A 19,274-nucleotide genomic window follows, 5' to 3' on the forward strand; every position below is an offset into this window, starting at 1 on the left:
CTTCACAGGTACTGAATGATAAATTTCATTCCTTTGTCCACTGGTGAAATAGGTGACATAAAAATGACTAACATGAACTTGTATCATTTGCATTTAAGCACTAATATACCTGTCTATTGGAAATTATTTTTGTGTCATACTCGTGAAATTTAACATGTAATACACAGCAAGTGACAATAGGTTTGATTTAATTTACAGAGCTCCTGTCCTGGTAGCCCTCGCACTGATAGAAGGTGGAATGAAATTTGAAGATGCGGTTGAACTAATTAGAACGTTAGTATAAAATACCATAATGTTTGTAGATTTTGGTACATTATGGAATAAAATTGGAAAAAAGAATAACATACCCTGTATACCACTATATATCCCCTACACTGTACACAACGATTGATGATGTAGTATTTACCATTAATGTGCGTGTCTTTTGAAATGAAGTGGGAATGTTCATCCATTTGAGACACAAATTTATTATCAGGTTATCTATTTTTGACACTGCAAACTTTGCATTGTATGAGAAACCTTTTCTGGTAGTGAAGACTTAATCCTATATACTTGCTGATAAGTCAGGTCCAAGTGCAGTTTCACATATGATGCAAAGTTTTTATGTATGTATGTGGTTTAACTGCATGCGAGTAAAATCCAGGCTAAATGGTGCCATCAAAAAGTTGTGTTCGCATAAATATAAGTACTGGAAAAGTATTGGAAACCGAAAATAAAAGTGCAGAAAAAGAATGGTGTAGCTGATATTTGTATGCAATGATGTTGATAAAATGGAAAAAAATCTGCATACATGAAGATTATTTGATAATTGTAATGGCCAACTTGTGTCAGCTGTTGTCATTGGGAAAGGTACTTTGCTCCTGTTTCTTCAACATGATATAGCTAATTATGTCCTAAATGTACTTCCAGGTAATTAAAGATCACTTTTAGAAAACCGAGAAGCTTAAGGTCAAGTGGTACATGCAGTGTTAAATGAATTGCTGGTGTTCTCTAGGTTCTCAAGTTTCCTCCAGCTCAGTTATCACCTACCGTATATACTCGCATATAAGCCCGTTTGTGTATAAGCCGACCCCCCCAAACTGAATTGGTAAAACTGTTATAAAGTGTATGACCCGCGTATAAGCTGACCCATAATTTCTAGACTACCGGTACATCACAAGATGCACAAAGTGATTTCTGAATACGTTTATTTAGGCAAATCACATTATTAAATAAAATGAAAGTAAGAAAGCTAATTTATATGTTGAAATAAAAACAATTCTAAAGTGTTAAGTCTTAATGGAAATTTAATTAATCCTCATTCTAAAATCATGAATTATAAAAGTTCTATCACTTCAAAATCTGGCTCTGTATCACACTCGCCAAACAGTTCATGAAACTAGGCTTCTGTTACGGGCGTGCTTTCGTCATATACGTTGTCATTGTCATCATGGTCATCCAATAGTGTGTCGTTCTCCTTCTCGCTCTCCTCATCATTGTCGGATTGAAATATAGCATCATCCTCTGTTCCATCCATGGCATTGCTGATACAGCACTTCCTGAATGATTTTGCAATCATTTCCGATGGAATTGAGTCCCATGCTTCTTTTCCCCATTTGGTGACCAAATCGATGTGCGGCCTCATTAAATTCCCGCCTTTTGTCATTTTCACAGCCTCTGAACAAACCCATTCTGCCCACATCCTTCGTAATCTTAAAAGGTTTGTTAAGGCAGACATCAGGAGGTTGTAACACTGACGTTAAACCTCCTGGTATCACAGCCAGTGTTGTTTTCATTTTCTTTGCAGCCTTTTTTACTTCATCGGTCTTGTGTGCACGAAACATATCCCATACAAGCATTGAAGGTTTCCGAAGAATTGCACCTGGTCTATGTTCCATACTTTCTCCAACCATTCAATTGTTCCACTTTCGTCCATCCATTCCCTTTTGCTGTGCACGAACGATGACACCAGCAGGAAATTTCATGCTTTTCGGCAGTGTCTTCCTTTAAAAATGATGACAGGAGGCAGCTTTGATCCATCAGCTAAACAGACCAATACAACCGTGAAATGCGTTTTTTCATGGCCAGTCGTTTTTATCATAATAGTTTTCTCACCAACAGCATTGACTGTTTTATTGCTTGGTAAATCAAAGGTCATAGGCGTCTCATCCATATTTCCAATTTGTGATAGTTCAAATGAGCACTCCTTTCTGCGTTTAATGTTGAACTGCTGAAATTATTCAGTTTTTTCTTCCAAGTCTTTTGGTAGCTTTTGTGCTATCTTCGTTCGCTGCCTGAGGCAGAAACCATTCTGGTTCATAAAACGAGAACACCAGCTGGCTGATGCAACAAATTTTGAATCTGCCAACTTATATTTATCATTTTTCGCCATCTGCATAGCACGTAGACGAATTGCAGTTCGTGTGACAATATATCCATTTTGTCGACGTTCATTTACAAAATCATTGAGTTCTTTCTCCAGTTCAGGGAAAGAGGCAATCCCAGTCCGACGAGCCTTCTTGGATTTTGGCATTTCTTCTAATGCTGCTTTGCTTTTCCGCCATTCCCGTACTTGCTTCTCGTTCACAAACAATTCGCGTACTGCAGCACAGTTGCTTCTGCATATTCAATAACTTCAAGCTTCAATGCTGCATCATAAGCAGAACGCTTTCTTTTACTTCCAACACTGTTCATTTTATCTGATTGAATTGAATATAAACTTCTAGAGAGATTAAACTGAAATAATTTCTTATAGTGGTAGTATACTATTTATTACCTTATCCTGTAATTATTTCCATGTGTGGTTGGTTATCAATTTGTATTTGATAATTATTTATCATTGTTGTTTATTTGTGTGTTTCTTTTAAACTACTGGTAGTGTGATTCAGTTGATCAAAATATGATTGGTTTCAGCTTGGACATTATTCAAGTATTGTGACAGTTTATAACTTTGAGCAGAAACCATGTCCACTACCATATCTCATTAAATAATACATTTGAGAGTCGGCATGTATTAGTAAAGTCATTGGCATTATGCAACAAAACAAACCTATTATCCCCAAGGCATTTATCACAGATTAAGCATATGGTAGCTATTGTACAACACTATACCGCTAACAAACCACTTTGCTTTACAAACAACTAAACAACACGAGTATATAAACTGTGGCTGCCGATTACTTCTAAAACACCTGTCAAAGAAATCCCACAAATTATATTGTTTTAGAATTATTCACGCTGACTCGTATATTGCCCTGTTATTTACCCTTCCTAAGCGTGCGTGCAACAAACCCCTATGGAGCCTCCCGCTATTGTTCCTTTAAGACTATTGTACATGTATTTCTACTCTCAATCAAAAATGTTTGTCGCATATACCTTCAGTATCGTAATTCTTTTATTTTTTACGTAGATGCTTTTCATATTTACACTGAAATAAGCTAGTGTGCATTTGTACGATACCGTAGAGTTTAATGATTACTGATTAGCTGAGGTTTAAATGCTTGACTGGAGATTACTAATATGGCAGTTCTTTTGGAAAATACACGTACCACCGTGGCTCAAATGACACGTATGGCTGCATTTTCTGGTGGATGGACATCTGTCAAATAGACATCAAGTACATTATAACATGTTTTTCATTCATTATCCTACCACTTAAGTTAGAAAAAAAAATATTTGTTTCACTTCACGACAGCACAAATCTTATGAGCCATGTGGCATCATTAGGCATGTGATCTCATCTTCGGCGATCGACAGAAACAATAAATACTGGAAATCGAGGGAAAAAAGTGTTAAAAATTTCAGACTTGGACCTTGGCCAGCAGACGAGCTGACCCCCCTTCTTGTAGGCCTTATTTTTTTCCTAAATTTTTGGGCTTATACGTGAGTATATACGGTAGTCTCCTTGGTCATTGACATCACCATGTTTATCCATGTGTAATGTGCATCCAGATGGAATCCACATTGATCCAGACCTGCAATCACATCAAGGTCATGGTCAGCATTGATTGAAATCAAAACATCATTGATTCAGATCTGCAAGCACATTATGCTTTTACCAGTAGTTATGTGTATTTAATTTAATTTATATCTGACTTAATTGTTTGTAAGTTTTAAAATCTTTTTATTTTTTAATTTCATTATGTCAAAATAATGTAGTTTTGTTTACTAGGAACTCGATACTTTTCCAGAAAATAGTTTGACCTTGACTGTTCATTTTGTAAACATATTAGGCTGACATGGTTCCCAACCTTAATTCAAAATTAGTAACAGTCCTGTGAATAATGTTTTTAAATTTATTTTTATTGTGGGAATAATAAGGCTGAGATTGAGGCTGTGTTGGTTACATGACCCTTTACTTGTAAATAGTTTTTAATGAAGTAAACAAGTTTTTTTTCTCTGTAAAATGATTGGTTTTTATCAAGGTCATACTGGGGCTATGTGATTTTTTTTATATGCAAACATGATCCTGTAATCCTCAATTTTGCAATTTCCATTGTGCATTACTTAGTTTTAATAGTGATGCTTAGAGAGATCTCAGTCAGGCTTCTAAACACTGTATCATAGAGGTGTTTCTTTTGTTGTCATTTTTGGAATTACATTTAATGTTTATTCAAATAATTTGGATTCTAAAGGATTAAGTCGTTTTTCTCTGGAAATATTTTGATTGCTCATTCAGAATTCTTGAACAAAGACATTTCTTAAAAATTTTATTCGGATTTCCAACACCGGATTATTGTTTGTGAATAACACAGAACTGTAGACACTCCAACACCACAAAGGATAGAGTATACATAGGCCAATCTTGGTACTTGTAAATAATGCCATGGTTTTTTGTTTTTATGTTTGGGTAATGATGGATTGTAATCTGTTGAAGCATTTACAGCAGGTATTTATAACCAGTTGTTTTCATTGGTATAACAGGAATTGCCAGATGCTTGTATTTCAGGTACTGTTTACAAATTTCTGTAATGCATAATGCTTGTATCCCAGTTCTGTTTTATACATTCTTTCCCCCTTATTTTTTAGAAAGAGGCGAGGAGCCATCAATGCAAAACAGCTGGCCTACCTGGAGCATTACCGTCCTAAATTGCGGCTAAAACCAAAAAGTAATGGACATAAGCCATGTATACTGATGTAAATCATATAGGTATACTTAGCTGTAGCGTGTTAATCCTATTTATTATATCCATTGACATGACTTCTATATGTAAAGAACTTGCCCTTGAAGGAATCTGCTGTGACAAACATTTCCTAGTGGCTTGGAAACCAATATTCGCCTTGCCAAAAGAATGGAGTGACAAGTTATTTCCCCATAATTGAAGTTACCTTCCTTGGTTTGGAGCATTGCCCAAGGTCATTGGTGGTGTTGTTCCTGACTGATGCTTTGTATGCAAATTTTAGCCTGATCCTAAATTTGCCAAATAATGCTTTGAAGTGAAAATTATGGTGGATCTGATTACATTCTATGTGACGAAGAGATCGAAAATGTACCGTATAATGGGTAATTTTTATGTGTTGATACTTTTTGCATGTTCATTTCTTCTGTATAGTAATAAACACACAAACAGATCCTTGTGCTACTAACGCGTTTTAACTATCTCTGTGACCTTCAGTCATAATTAATGAAGATTGGTTGGTCTGGAAAGTCAAATGACCACTCGTTCATTTACAAGTTTCCATTTTAGAATATAAATGATTGCAGTTGTGCTTTTCAAACTGTTATCCTTTTTTGAGCTAAAATACTCTACCTTTCATTTAATATTGCCTGCCTTTGTTTAATACAACCAATTTCCAACAGCATGGCTGACAACAAATGTGGTCATAAATTTCACAAGATAACCATTTCTAGGTATAGGAAAATGATGCTGTCCATGTATAATGGAAGAAAATGTTCAGCTGATGACAATGGATGATTGATCTGTAATTAGTTCCAACAATAATTCTTTGTCCCATAATCCGTGAAAAGTTGACACGAAGTATTTGAACATTCAGTTTTACTACATATCTGTGAATATATACAACAGTAAAAATAATCCATAATACGGTAGTGCAGTAATTTTAGAAAATGTAATTTTTATACATGTAAATGAAGTGACTTTTTTTTATATAATTGTTCTTGTTTTGCGACAAGAGTTACTTATTTTCATGTAGCTTCCTGCCAGTTCCCTTATCATAGTTTAATTTCCCTCTTAAGCATTCTGTCACGTCTTTGTAGATTTTTCACAGATCACTCTTGTGGGCTGGATACTGCCCATACATACATCAAAAAGCTACCATAAATCTATAGCCTAGAATAGATATCTCATTTTGCCAATAACAAATAAAAATGCCAATGTTTAGACACATATTTTACAAGTTATTTCCCAGAGCAGTATTGCTTTTTGACAATAAAATGTGACCTCAAACCTCTCTTGACTTTGTTGTTACTACATAATCCTTTGAATTTAAGAAATTAGTTACTGTATTGTCTAATTCTTTTGTACCAATTAGTATTTCAAAAAGTTTCAGAAATCATTTTTAAAACATTGCACTTAAACCATTGTAAAGATTTTAAAAAATCTTATTTAAACATGGCAAAGTATTCTAGTATGTACTGAAAATTATAAACAATGTTCTTGCACCAGAACAGAATAATAAAACACGTGCAAAGAATTATACTTTAGCTAAAATCAAGAACTGTCTTCTAACAACTATGACAAAACTTGGTGTTCATTTGTTACTCCCATGATTATAAATATCTGCATTTGTATGCATCCATCCTAAGCTTGAATTTACATTTGATTTTTTTAAAATTTATTTTAATACCAGGAATGGAGATGTAGCTGGACTCCATTGAGTTTTAAAATGAAAATTTGATCATGTTGGCCCCTTCCCCCCAGCCTGCTAGTAATAACATTTTAACAGGGTTCCCACTCTATCGGGAAAAAGTCAGGAGAAATGATCTTTTTGATCCCGAGCGTGAAAAGTCCTTGAATTTTGCAAATATTGACGAAAGTCCGTGGAAAAACCCAGGAATTTTCCTCCACAGCGTGGCGCCCGAAACAGTTATGTAATTGAGTCGTAACTGAACTGATCGTGAGTTAACTTTATCGAGTTCTAACCTTAATATTAGGAGGTTGCAGTAATGATCATTTGGGTGCTTGCCATATATATATATATATGTTGAGACAATCCAAGTGCTCAGTGAATTAGATTCATCTAGTAGACTTTTTGTTTCACAGGCAGCTCGATACCCGTATTCATTTTTATGGAAGGTATGAAAACCAGTCTAGCATCATAAGATGCCAACATGGTGGCGTTAAAGCATAGCCGCTATTCGGAGGGGCTAGCAAACTTAAACGTTGTTAAATCAAGTTATACCTGGATGAAATCAATATGAAAATCATTTATTTTCTCAGAAATTGCGAGAGTATTAAACTCGTTATGACTTTAATCTGCTGAAAGACAATGAAACTAATGCATTAATGAAACTTGAGCAGGTACTAGCGATTTTGATAGCATGTCGCACAAGCACACAGAATCTCACAACCATCATTTGCAAATATTGTAGAAAAAATATTAACTGAAAGTCGTATACTGGTTGTAATAAAAATACAAAAATGAAAGAGCACTAAATTTATATTTATTCTGACACTAAAGAGTTTTATTTTATCACGTGACTACCACGTTGACGTGCTCTCACGCAGCGAGCATACAAAGCAGGAACCAGACTACTCTGCTTGATGAATCAGACTGGCCATGTTTCTTGTAATTCTCGAAATAAATATGTTGAGAATTATATGTTCTTTCTGGTTTTTACAAAAGGTATTAGACTTTCATTTAATATAATTGAAATTTTGTACAACAACATTAAAAAGGAGTTTTGATATGTAATTGTTCTGAACCCACACCCCATCCAAAATGTCCAAATGTGAAAAATAGGGTTGGAATATTTAGCGTAAACCCGGATTAGAAAAATTTCAAATCTCTGAGCTGAACTTTGGTGCGAAACTATTACACAGTGACATGTTGCTTGAAGCATTGGTTTCAGATTTTAAATGGAATGCAGGAGAAATTGGAAATTGTCGTCCCTTTTATTATATATTAAGAAACGATAAGAGCCCATGTATCAGTACAGGTTTGGGGACTGGTTTATTGAACTACAAGAAGACAAGTTGATTTTACAGAAAATTCAGTCCTTGTTTATACAACAGTATATAATTTTGAAGGTCTTTTGTCAAAATTTAAATCAACCCTTTTGTAAATGTCTTTAAATGATGGAGTATTTAACCAAATCATCATAAGAAGTTTAGGTTGGTTGAAAAATCTTGTTTGAGATTTTATTGGCATATAATTTCAGGGTTAAACTGTTTTCGTTACAAGATAAGATTCTAATACTTTTCATTTATTGTTTTTTTTTTCTCCATACTGTGATAGGAAATGTTTACTTTGTATATCATGCATATATATGGCTCTAGAATTCTTTAGAATTATTAAAGGTTTGAAAGGAAACCAAATTTATGCTTATTATGTTGTTTCCATGTAGCAATATAATGCAGGTCAGCAAATTAAAGTTAGAATTTGTATTCTGTACATTGAAATGGTTTTAAATGTCAATTTATGGGAATATAGTCAAATTGTTTTGTGTGACTCATTTTGTGGTATTCTACATGATCTTTTCTGACATGTATGTTTTGGAGAGTCTTGAAAGAGAAACATCTTCAGATACGGAAAATGCACGTTTTATAATCCAAAATGTTCTTTAATTCCATTCAGTAATGGTTATTTGTTAACCATGAAAAATTAATTTCATCCTGGAAAAGACCTGGAAATTTATATTTAGAAAAGTGTGGGAACCATGTTTTAAGCAAGAATAAAGAAAACTTCATTTTATGGTTGACAAAAATGGTGGTGGGTGGGGAAATGGGACAAAATGTGAATGGAGCAAGCCGACCAGATAGTTACTGCCGGGTAGCTAAACCAGTAACCAGTAAAAAATTTCCGACAGTATCCATCCCAAGTTAATGCACATTTGTGGACAATCTAATAGAGGTATATGCATAAACCCAATTTAAGATAGATGTTTATATCTAAGGTCGATTTTTACATTAGGTTGTATCACTTAAAGCATGAATGTGCTTGCATACATGCACACCATTATGCTTTTGACGTAATCATTGTGCTTTTTTTTCACTAAATCACACCTTGTGTATAAATGTATTCGGATAATGTGTTTTCAGTATATACCCCTCCCAAAAAAATTAGTAATTTGTTTTCTCAGTTTTATTAACCTCCCTTTAATCCCACCGACCATATTCTAGAAAAGATGGCTTCCTTGTAACTACAACATAAGAGTACGCTTGTCCATAGACTTGCATGCACTTTCCTAACAGTGTTCTATCTATAGCAGCTGCCCTATTTCCAAGAAACATGCTGGTTCTACTTTCAAACTTTTGACCTTGGTTTCTATTTATAGCACCAGTATGGCTTAGTTAGAGAACAGACTGGATCTCTAACTTGTAATCTTTGCTCACTGATTCTTTGTTCAAATTTATATCTGGTATGGAACCAGTCTGTAAGTATTTGGCGCTATAAGTCAGATTTATTCTAGTTGATGCCTGTGCAAAATGTTTTTCAAATAATTTCACAGATGGATTTAAAAAAGACGAAAAATCAATTTAGAGATGAATACATGAATTACAGATTACCACGTTCCATTCTAGCCAGCTTCACATCTCTTGTGTGGAAAGGATTTTAATATTGGTCATGGTGGTAAAACAAAGAAACCTTGAATTAGCTCGTTTTACAAACTCCAGTACTAAGGTAACTTCTTTTTTACAGCAGAACTAAATTATGGACACAAATTTTATAAATGCAGAGGCATTATGTACCGAGTTCTTAATAGAACACGGGTTACCCATAGCGGTAGAAGACTACATTGGTGCTTTGTTCAAATGGATGTTTCCTGTTTCCAAAATTGCAGAAAATATGCATGTGCAAAAACAATCATCTAATATTGTTAGGTGTTTAGCAGAAGATAATTCACTTAAAATTGCAGAAGCCATGAAAATTGGGCCATTTAGTATTGCAACAGAGAGGAGTAGTGATTATGATGACAAAAAGTTGTACCCGGTCTGTGTAAGAGTCTTAGACAATGAAAAGGGCAAAGTCAGAGTGCTCTGCTTTCATTGCCAGAATTAACAGTAGATTTCACTGGAGAAGAGATCTTTTATTTGCTTGTAAATGCATTGAATAAATATAAGTTGGCAGAACTGTATGGGGTTTTCAGCTGATACTGCATCAGTGACGACTGGAAATCATAAAGTTGCATTCTGTATTTTGAAAAATGTCTCCATCATTGTTCATATCAGGTTGTCACTGTCATATGATGCACCATGCTGCAGGAAAGGCTGCTGATAAATTAGAAGGAGAGCACCTGAAGTATTAAGTTGGCACACTACCTGACAATGTACTTCCTGCAATCAGAGTTGATATTTTTCATCTTATTTCCACGCTGAAAGACCCAATAACAGGAAGATATAAATTTCCTCTTCTTTGTCAGGTTATGAAAGGAATATTGGTTCTTTGCCATTCTGATAGTGACTATGAGAGTTCAGTATTGTTAACAAAAGTAAAACTGAATTCAGATCCAGGCTCTGTAACCCAGCACTTGATACTCTACTGGTGTGCAAAACATTCATAGTCTCAGCTGGTACAAAGTGTTTTGAAATGCAGTATTAGAGACTGTAAAACATTCATAGTCTCAGCTGATAAAAAGTGTTTGAAATGCAGTATCAGAGACTGTAAAACATTCATGGTCTCGGCTGGTACAAAGTGTTTTGAAATGCAGTATGAGAGCCTGTTGTTTTTTAAAGCTCAGTGTTGTTTATGAAAACTTGAAGCAGTAATTGATGTTAGAAGTCCAGAGGAATAAATAAATCATTTTGTACATATGCTTATTGAATTTTTCTCATGTTATATGTGCATTACTCCTTTTTCTGCTCGGACTACTCTCTTTGTCCACTTGGATTACACTTTTTCCTCGCCAGGGATTGGCATGTATGTACTTGAAATTACTTTGGTCAGATGTCTGTACACAATTCAGTGAAATGCCATGTTGTGTCCACACCAATCACATTTTCCAAATTACCCAGCAAAGTTTCTGGAATGAAAACTTGGTTAAAAAAAAAATATTTTGCAAATATTTTAAGCTATCATTTTTTTTAATGAAATTAAAAATAAATTGGGACTTGTACAAGTTCAGCTCTATGTGTAAAAGAACATTAACAAATTGTCAGTGAAAACTTAACTAATTTATATCTGGGTGTGCAATACAGAAATGTTGATTGAATGTTTGTATTATATGCTTGATCAACTACAGAAAATATAATCGGTATGTAATAATGGTAAATTTATTGAACAAGAATTCTAGTTCTTGTACCAAATCTGATATGCTTGTCTATCATGAAAATAGATACCCAGACCTAAGCTATGAAAATCACGTGGGACTTTGACACTTGATAGTATGTCAACATTTTGTGAGATGAGTGCAAGTTGAATTTCATATTCTGAGTCTTTTGAGCTTGTCAAGTTTTCTTGTCTATTAAATGGCAGTGTTTGAGGCAGGGTGAAAATACTTTTAGATTTTCCATAAATTGAAGATATTGTGCATTGTTTATGGACTTGTTTCAGTTGTGTGATTTTTCTTATTTTGGAGTTTGACATTGCTTCTTTTTACAGTTGTCAAAATTTTGGAATTTTTTTTTGAAATAGAGATGTATTTACTTTAAAGGAAAAACATATATTGATAAAACTCTGTAAGAAGTAAATCACTGAAATGTTCTTTTAACCAAACAAGTAACCTGCTTATAGGGAAGTTAGTCAAGTAAACTGCTTACAGGGAAGTTACAGTCAAGTAACCTGCTTATAGGGAAGTTACAGTCAAGTAACCTGCTTATAGGGAAGTTACAGTCAAGTAACCTGCTTATAGGGAAGTTACAGTCAAGTAACCAGCTTATAGGGAAGTTACAGACCCTATAGTTCTTAGTTTTTTGTCTCGCTGCACAAGTAATGTGAGGTATAGATAACACTCTTCTCCTGGTCATGGCAGTGTTAAAATTTTTGGCAGGTCAAGGGGTGATATTCTAGGGATGCATATGAGATCCTAATTTCAATGCATCACTTGATGGGGCAGCGTGCCTTTACTGATCACTGTCATTCACCTCTGTGTGGGTTCTAGTCTCGGCTTGGCAAGTGTGGGTATGTGAGAAAGCTTGCCAGTAGCTTCCTGTGGGTTGGTGTTTTTTCCTTTTTGTGAAAATTTATGAGATTGTTGAGTATAATCTTCGTCTTAAAAAAAAGCGAGTGCAGGAATTTCTCAACTTGTGGAATCAAGACATTATTACTACCATTTTTTAATACCTGCCCTATGGAAAATGTAATGTTCACAAAGTGAAAAATTAAGTAGTCTTATTATCCAGAGGAAAATTCAAGATGTTTAGTGAAAATGTGTCTTGAGATGATCAGTTTTTCCCCTGTATGGTTCAGATCGTATTCACTTGACATATATAAATAAATTAGGTACATGTATGACATATCCATTAAATCTTACATGGTTTATTTGTAGTGTTTGATATGAATGCCTTTTTAATTTATTTACATTTTACAATCTTTTAATTTGCACCAATATAGCCAGGGTTCAACACTAACGTTTTTAAGTAGGAAGCCTGCAGGACTTCCTGCATTTGAAAACTGGTGGTCCTTCTTACTGATAGAAAGTCCTGCTCGTTCCAGACAGAAAATTGTAATCCATGCAATGAAAGTAAACACACGTACAAGGTTGTTATTTTATTACAGTTTACTTTAAATTCATCCACAGTTTATATGCTTTGTTTTGTAATGCTCATAAAACACATATGGTATTTATTAAGATAATCATAATCACCATCGTCATCAGTACTGATGCACCATCCGTTCCCATTGCAACAATCTTTTTCATCCATTCATTCCCATATTTCTCTGACAAAAGGCCCGCTTATGGTTGATTGATGGTTTCACTGTCTTCCTTGAGTACTTTTTTTATACCAATAAAGTGAGTTTAAACCTTAGAAGAAATACTAAATATTTGAATTAACAAAATTAAATGAACTAGAACAGATCAAAATTTAAATTGGTGGTTTAAGTGTTTACAGTATTATAAATGGAATGGATCTAAATTTAAATTTCTGGTTTAATAGTTAAAAGTTCTGGTTGAATAGTTTAAATTCAGAAGGATAAAATTAAAGTTAATAGCATTTACCTTGCATTAGAAAGAACGTATACAGTTTTTGCTAGTTTGTTGTAACAGTGGAGACATCACTAATAACTGACAAAAACTGACTGGAGGACATGATACGGTCCTGTTCTGACTCTTCGAGTATCTTCAATAGCCCTGATGAATTTCCGACAATAGTGCCTATCCCCAAACCATGTCCCGATCGTATCATACGCAGAACAAACTGAACATGTCATCTCATCCTTCTTGTTGTGAGTTGGCCACAGAAATTCCTGCTTCCAGGTATCTTGGAATTTTCATTCTCTTTGGTTTTATCGTACACGTTTTTAGAGCTTCTTGCCTGTTGGGTTTGTTGGGTTTTTTTTGGGGGGGTGGGGGTGGGTGGGGGAAGAATGGTGGCAGAGAGACATTATAAAGAAATCAATAAATCTCCATATTTTTTCAGATGTACAAAACAACAAAAAGTCAGATGCCTAAATGATTGGTGCTCTTATAATATGATTAACAATGTAAGCACCCTAACAACAATAATTTCGTTTGGTGGCTTAGGCATGTGCTTTTCTTTGTTTTAACTTTGCTTCACTTTAGATTTTTGCTGTGTTTGACATGTTCATAATTAAAAGAAGATTTATACAATCCTATAACGTGGGATAGATATAATTTTAATATCCACAATTTAAAATAGGAGGCCCGACGGACCACGCAGGTTTAGGAAACTGGTGGTCCTTCTGAAAATCAGGTGGCTTCGGGTCAGTGGACCTGCATTAGTGTCGAACCATGATAGCCAGCATTTTACTGACATACCATTAAGCTTAAATATCTTCTTATTTTTGATGCAGATGATGAAACCATTTCTCCATATTGTGCACCCAGAATAGATGTACTGATTTTCATCGATGTTAATGCATTGATATACTTACTGCACGAAATAAACTTAAATTTTAATTACAATTACAATTTGTAATGAAAAATCTGGAAGTAAAAGCATAAAACTGCCTTGTTGGTTCCTTCTAAGTTTCGTTTGTTATGGCGTATTAATACATACCAGTCAGAAAGCTGTGGAATATTACTCAGACCCTTAAAAATTGTTCTTTCATCCAAAATCTTAGAGCAAACCACGTGTGTAGTTTTTCATGTGTGTGGACATGTATATATGTCCTGGGATTTCTTTGGATTACTAGGTAGATACACTTACTATTCTAATGAGTGCAAGCACCTTATCAGAGAATAGATCTGAAACAACAGTACCCATAATATGGAAGAATGGAAAATCAAATGTCATAAATAGAAACGTATGAAGAGCAAATGGAGATAAAGGTCATATAATAAAATAAAGATTATTTACCGTAGTCCCTTCTTAGGACGTCACCCTTCAGCAATGAAGTGTAGTCTTGATCCGAATGATATCTAGCTGATTAAATATTCAACGCTAGAAACATCAGTAGTTTGAAGCTGACAGAAGTGTCGAAGTATGTATGTCTTGTTTCTGTTACTCTTGTTCATTCTCTTGTCAAATATTTAAATTTTGCTCATACCAATCTTTCTCTTTACGCACATTTGTATGTCTGATGCACACTTTTTGATGCAGTGCATATTTTTGATGCAAAGCAATTACAATGCAAATCGGGATTAGTTCACCGCTCTGGTGGCCCAGTGGTTAGAGCGTCCGCCTCAGAAGCGGGAGGTCGTGGGTTCGATCCCCGGCCGAGTCGTATCAAAGACTTATAAAAATGTCACCATGTCGGTCAATTCTGCGCGTCGGGTAATTCTGTGCAACGATACGTCATTTCTGTAAACATTGGATCACATGTTATTTTAGGTCAAGAAAGAACGATCGCGATTTAATTAAGAAAAGTGATATTCATAAAGTGTACAAAAATATCAAGCATTTCGACTCGAAATGCAAATGAAAATGTGATTTCTAAATGTCAACATGAAGACCCACACCATGACCTTCTCGAACCGGTAACCCAGAAAATCCGATTTACTATGTATCTTTTAGAATCATACAAATAAATACATTATATAAAAGATGGAAATGCATACCTTAAAACAATCTTGAATTTAGTCTAAGTTTACATTTTTGCAAGAAGCTGTCCCACACGTACAAAATCGTCTGCTACCCAACATATTAACTTGCCTCTAAAATATTAATTTTTAAGACCGCTCCGGTGGCCTAGTGGTTAGAGCGTCCGCCTCGGATACGGGAGGTCGTGGGTTCGATCCCCGGCCGAGTCATACCAGAGACTAAAAAAATGGTACTAACAGCTGCCTCGCTTGGCGTTCAGCATTAAGAGGTTAGTGTTAGGACTGGTCGGCCTGGTGTCAGGATAATGTGACTGGGTGGGACACCATGCTACATGTCTGCGGCATGATGCCCCAGTGCTAGACATCACTATAAACTGCCACATTGCAGACATCGTAGCGATATGACTGAAAAATTGTTAAAGCTACGTTAAAAATCAAAATCACATCACATCACACATCACATTAATTCTCAAGAAATTCACCGGCGTATAGACTATTTCTAAATTATTAAGTAATTTTTCCCCATCAGCAAGACGTTGTAAACACGTTATATCCTATTCATTGTTCTTTCTCTTCCACGTAATAGATCATTTGTTTTATAAAATGTCTGACTTTACTTTTTTACAAGATCGGTTTTGTTTGCTTAATATATCTTGCCATTTATTGGCATTATTACGCTCCATTTTGTAAGCTAGCTCTAAATCTGACCTCATTACTCAATGCTGACAGGAACAGTCCAAAGTAATGCCTTTCATTTCTATTACCCGATTAATAAATAGTACCTCTTTTCAACGATGTGCGCAGAATAGGCCGACATATCGCGAGTCAGGAAAACAGAGGTAGAACAGAATATCCTGGTGACGACTGCCTCTTTTCAAATGGTAATCATTGCTGTATTTTATTTTCGTCAATTGCCCTAATTCGGTATGCATTTTGCTTCAATACTGGAGACGGAAACCTTAAGTGCGCAGAAATGCCCAACATCATTGTGGTACTTACAGCTGCCTCGCTAGGCGCTCAGCATTAAGAAGTCAGTGTTAATGAATGATTGGTCTGGTGTCGGGATAATGTGACTGGGTGGGACATAATGCGGCATGATGCCCCAGTGATAGACATCACTATAAACTGCCACACTGCAGACATCCTAGCGATATGACTGAAAAATTGGTAAAGCTATGTTAAAAATCCTAATCACACACACACACGCAGACGATTTGTTCAGTCCCCAATGCATAGAACGTGGGATGGCATGATGTATATATACTTCAGCCACTGGCATTGTTAGGACGGAGTATCTTCCCCATATCTTGTGAACTCGTCATTTCCATCACGCCCAACAACATGACATCCAGACAACAGGGGCTCATATTGTTGATCACAATTTAACTACCAGTCATACATATACTATACAATAAAACTATATGTATGACTGATAGTTAAATTGTAAGCAATGATACGAGCCTCTGTGGTCCAGATGAACGAACCTCAAAACTTTTCTGACTAGGAAAAGATCTTAAGATGCAAACACGTACTCAGAATCACCAGTCAAAAAAAAAAAAAAAAAAAAATGAAAGAACACAGCAGAGTAACTGGAGCGTAACTTTTGAAGAAAAATGGAGCAGTAGCAAATCCTTCGGGATTATCCACCTGACTGATTGCGAAGACTGCAAAAGTCTATATAGTCCTTTTGTGATAGGATCTAAGAATTTTAAAAATCTTAACTTTGTTTGCCTTGAGGTATCAGGAGGACACATTATCACCCAAAGCATTCTTTCACAACAAATAAATCAGTAAGTAATTTGTAATACAAAACGGGGAATGTCGTAGTTAATGTTAGTGTTTAACTTTGATAAGATAAGACATTTAAGTGCAACTTACTAACAAGAAGATCAACAATTAGCCACTATGTTTTTGGATAAATGTGTTCTGGGAAGAAGTAAAAACTGACATAGGCAGTAAATTGATTGATTATTATGCATGTTTGTTGATTTTTAATTTTTAGACATTGAAAGTGTATAATGCAAGTTGTAATTTTGTACTTCAAGTTGAAAAACGTACAGGTCAGATGAAAATTTATCAGTAGATTCTTTCTACATTTTTCACTTGACCCCCAGTTTTGGCATCCAGGGTTTTTGAGCCTCCATTTTTCCACCTCTAGTGGTACACTGTCAGATTGTTTCAGGTAGCTGATGTTACCTCAACTCTTCAAGTCCCAAGTTACAATGATGGTGGGGACTTTGGCCACCATCAGTACAAGTTTGTACTTGGGGAGATAAAATAACTACAGCAGATTTATTGATCATAATTAATAGGGAAGGAAAACTTGATTAGAAAGCTTCTGGGACTTCTTGGTATTGGTGTGGAGGAATTTTAGTCTCCATCATACAGGACATTTGTGTGTGTGTGGTGTGTGTGTGTGTATAAAGGGATATAACTTGAATTTCATCTGTTAGAGGTAATAAAAAGGACATATAGTTTCCTGCCTTGAACTTCAAATGATGAAATTTTGTTAGTGTGATCCATCTAAGAGGAATACTAAGAAAATCTTAGTAGTAAACATTATTATAAATCTCCATGAAAGATGGAAAATATCAGAATAAAAATGTAAGTAGTGAAAAGGGCACTTTAGCCTCAATGGGAATTAGCATTACAGACCCCCCTTGGGTCACTTTAGCCTCAAGGGAAATTTAACATGGAGAAAAATCGTGGGTCACTTTAGCCTCAAGGGAATTGAACATGGGAAAAAAGTCTTGGGTCACTCTAGCCTCAAGGGGAATTGAACATGGGGGAATAAAGTGTGGGTCTATCTAGGGACAAGGGGAATTGAACATGGGATTTTTTCTTTTTTTTTAAAATTTTTTTTAAAAAAAAGGGGTAGGCAATGGAAAGTCATTCTCTTTTCGAGAAATATGGGTGGCCCTGAAAAGGGCCTTTGGGTTTTTTCTTCTTCTTCTAACTCCTTAACTTCTTCCACCATCCTCTTATTTTTTTCCATCATTCCTTTCTTCTTCTTCTTTTCTGTTTCTGGCATCCAGTCCGGGTGACCCATGGCTCGGAACTTCTCTTGGATTTTCATCCAGTTAGCGTTTAGTTTCTCTAGTTCTTCCTTTTTCTTTCTATTTTCTTCTTCTTTTCTTTCCTTTGACCACTTTTCTTTGATCTTCTTGACCTCTTCGGTCAGCACATTCCTCATTACTTCTTCCGCTTTCTTAAGCTTGTCTAAGCCCCACTTCACAAAAGACCAATCTGTCCATTCTACAATGTCTTCTAAAAAACACCTTACACTCGTCACATTAACTATCGCTTCTTTCAACTTACCCACTTTCACATACGGTGGGTTAATTAAACCTCTGATTCTCTTCTCCTCATCCTCTATCATTTCTTTTACAATATCGATGGCTAAGTGGAGGCTGGTTACTTGTCTTGAGACGAAGTCTTTTGTCACTGCATGCCTCCATTCCTGTTCAAGCCTTTCTGCTACATTCAATCCATCCACCATCCAATACCAACTTCCCATAAGGTTGTTATACAAAACTGAAGCTGCTGGCATCTTCTTGTTTGCTTATTCCGTAGAATGGGCTCCAATGGCAAACACTGTTAGTTTTATACTTAAAGCGCGGACGTGAAGGAAAACATCCCCCTAAGACATAAAATTGATATTACCTAGATCATGACCAAACAACGCGCGGACGTGAAGGAAAACATCCCCCTACTTTCTCATTTCGTATAATAAAACCCAAACTATACTCTTCACATACGCTAAGAAACAATAAACTAACCCATAATCTACTATTCACACAAACTTACGTGAGCAGTTACAAACACAAACACAAACACACATACACTCACACTATGAAAAAAGAGTCAGTGTTTATATTCACACTACTCTACCTACACACATTGGCAAATTGATACTTATTTCTTTTCTAGAGTATTGGGGTAGCCCTGAAAAGGGCTGTTTGTTTTTAACTTCAGAGGCCCCTGGTTAATGGTGGCACCTTCCGGGTCTGGC

The 19,274-nt window shown here is 35.5% G+C and overlaps 1 protein-coding gene across 3 annotated transcripts in view; it reads left to right on the top strand.

Moving 5' to 3' along the window:
* The window catches only part of LOC149783325 (protein tyrosine phosphatase type IVA 1-like), a 92,827-nt gene extending 86,437 nt beyond the window's left edge, over positions 1-6,390 (top strand). For all 3 annotated transcript variants that reach the window (XM_089931544.1, XM_089931545.1, XM_089931546.1), the window contains 2 exons: positions 199-273; positions 5,008-6,390. In XM_089931544.1, coding sequence (XP_089787670.1) covers positions 199-273; positions 5,008-5,119 — 187 coding nt within the window. In that variant the 3' untranslated portion in view covers positions 5,120-6,390. The remainder of the gene's footprint in view (positions 1-198; positions 274-5,007) is intronic.
* Positions 6,391-19,274: the final 12,884 nt, after the last annotated feature.

Source organism: Sinohyriopsis cumingii, chromosome 14, assembly GCF_028554795.1.
Source record: "Sinohyriopsis cumingii isolate HCF-2022 chromosome 14, ASM2855479v2, whole genome shotgun sequence".
In the NCBI taxonomy this organism is placed as follows: Eukaryota; Metazoa; Mollusca; class Bivalvia; order Unionida; family Unionidae; genus Sinohyriopsis; species Sinohyriopsis cumingii.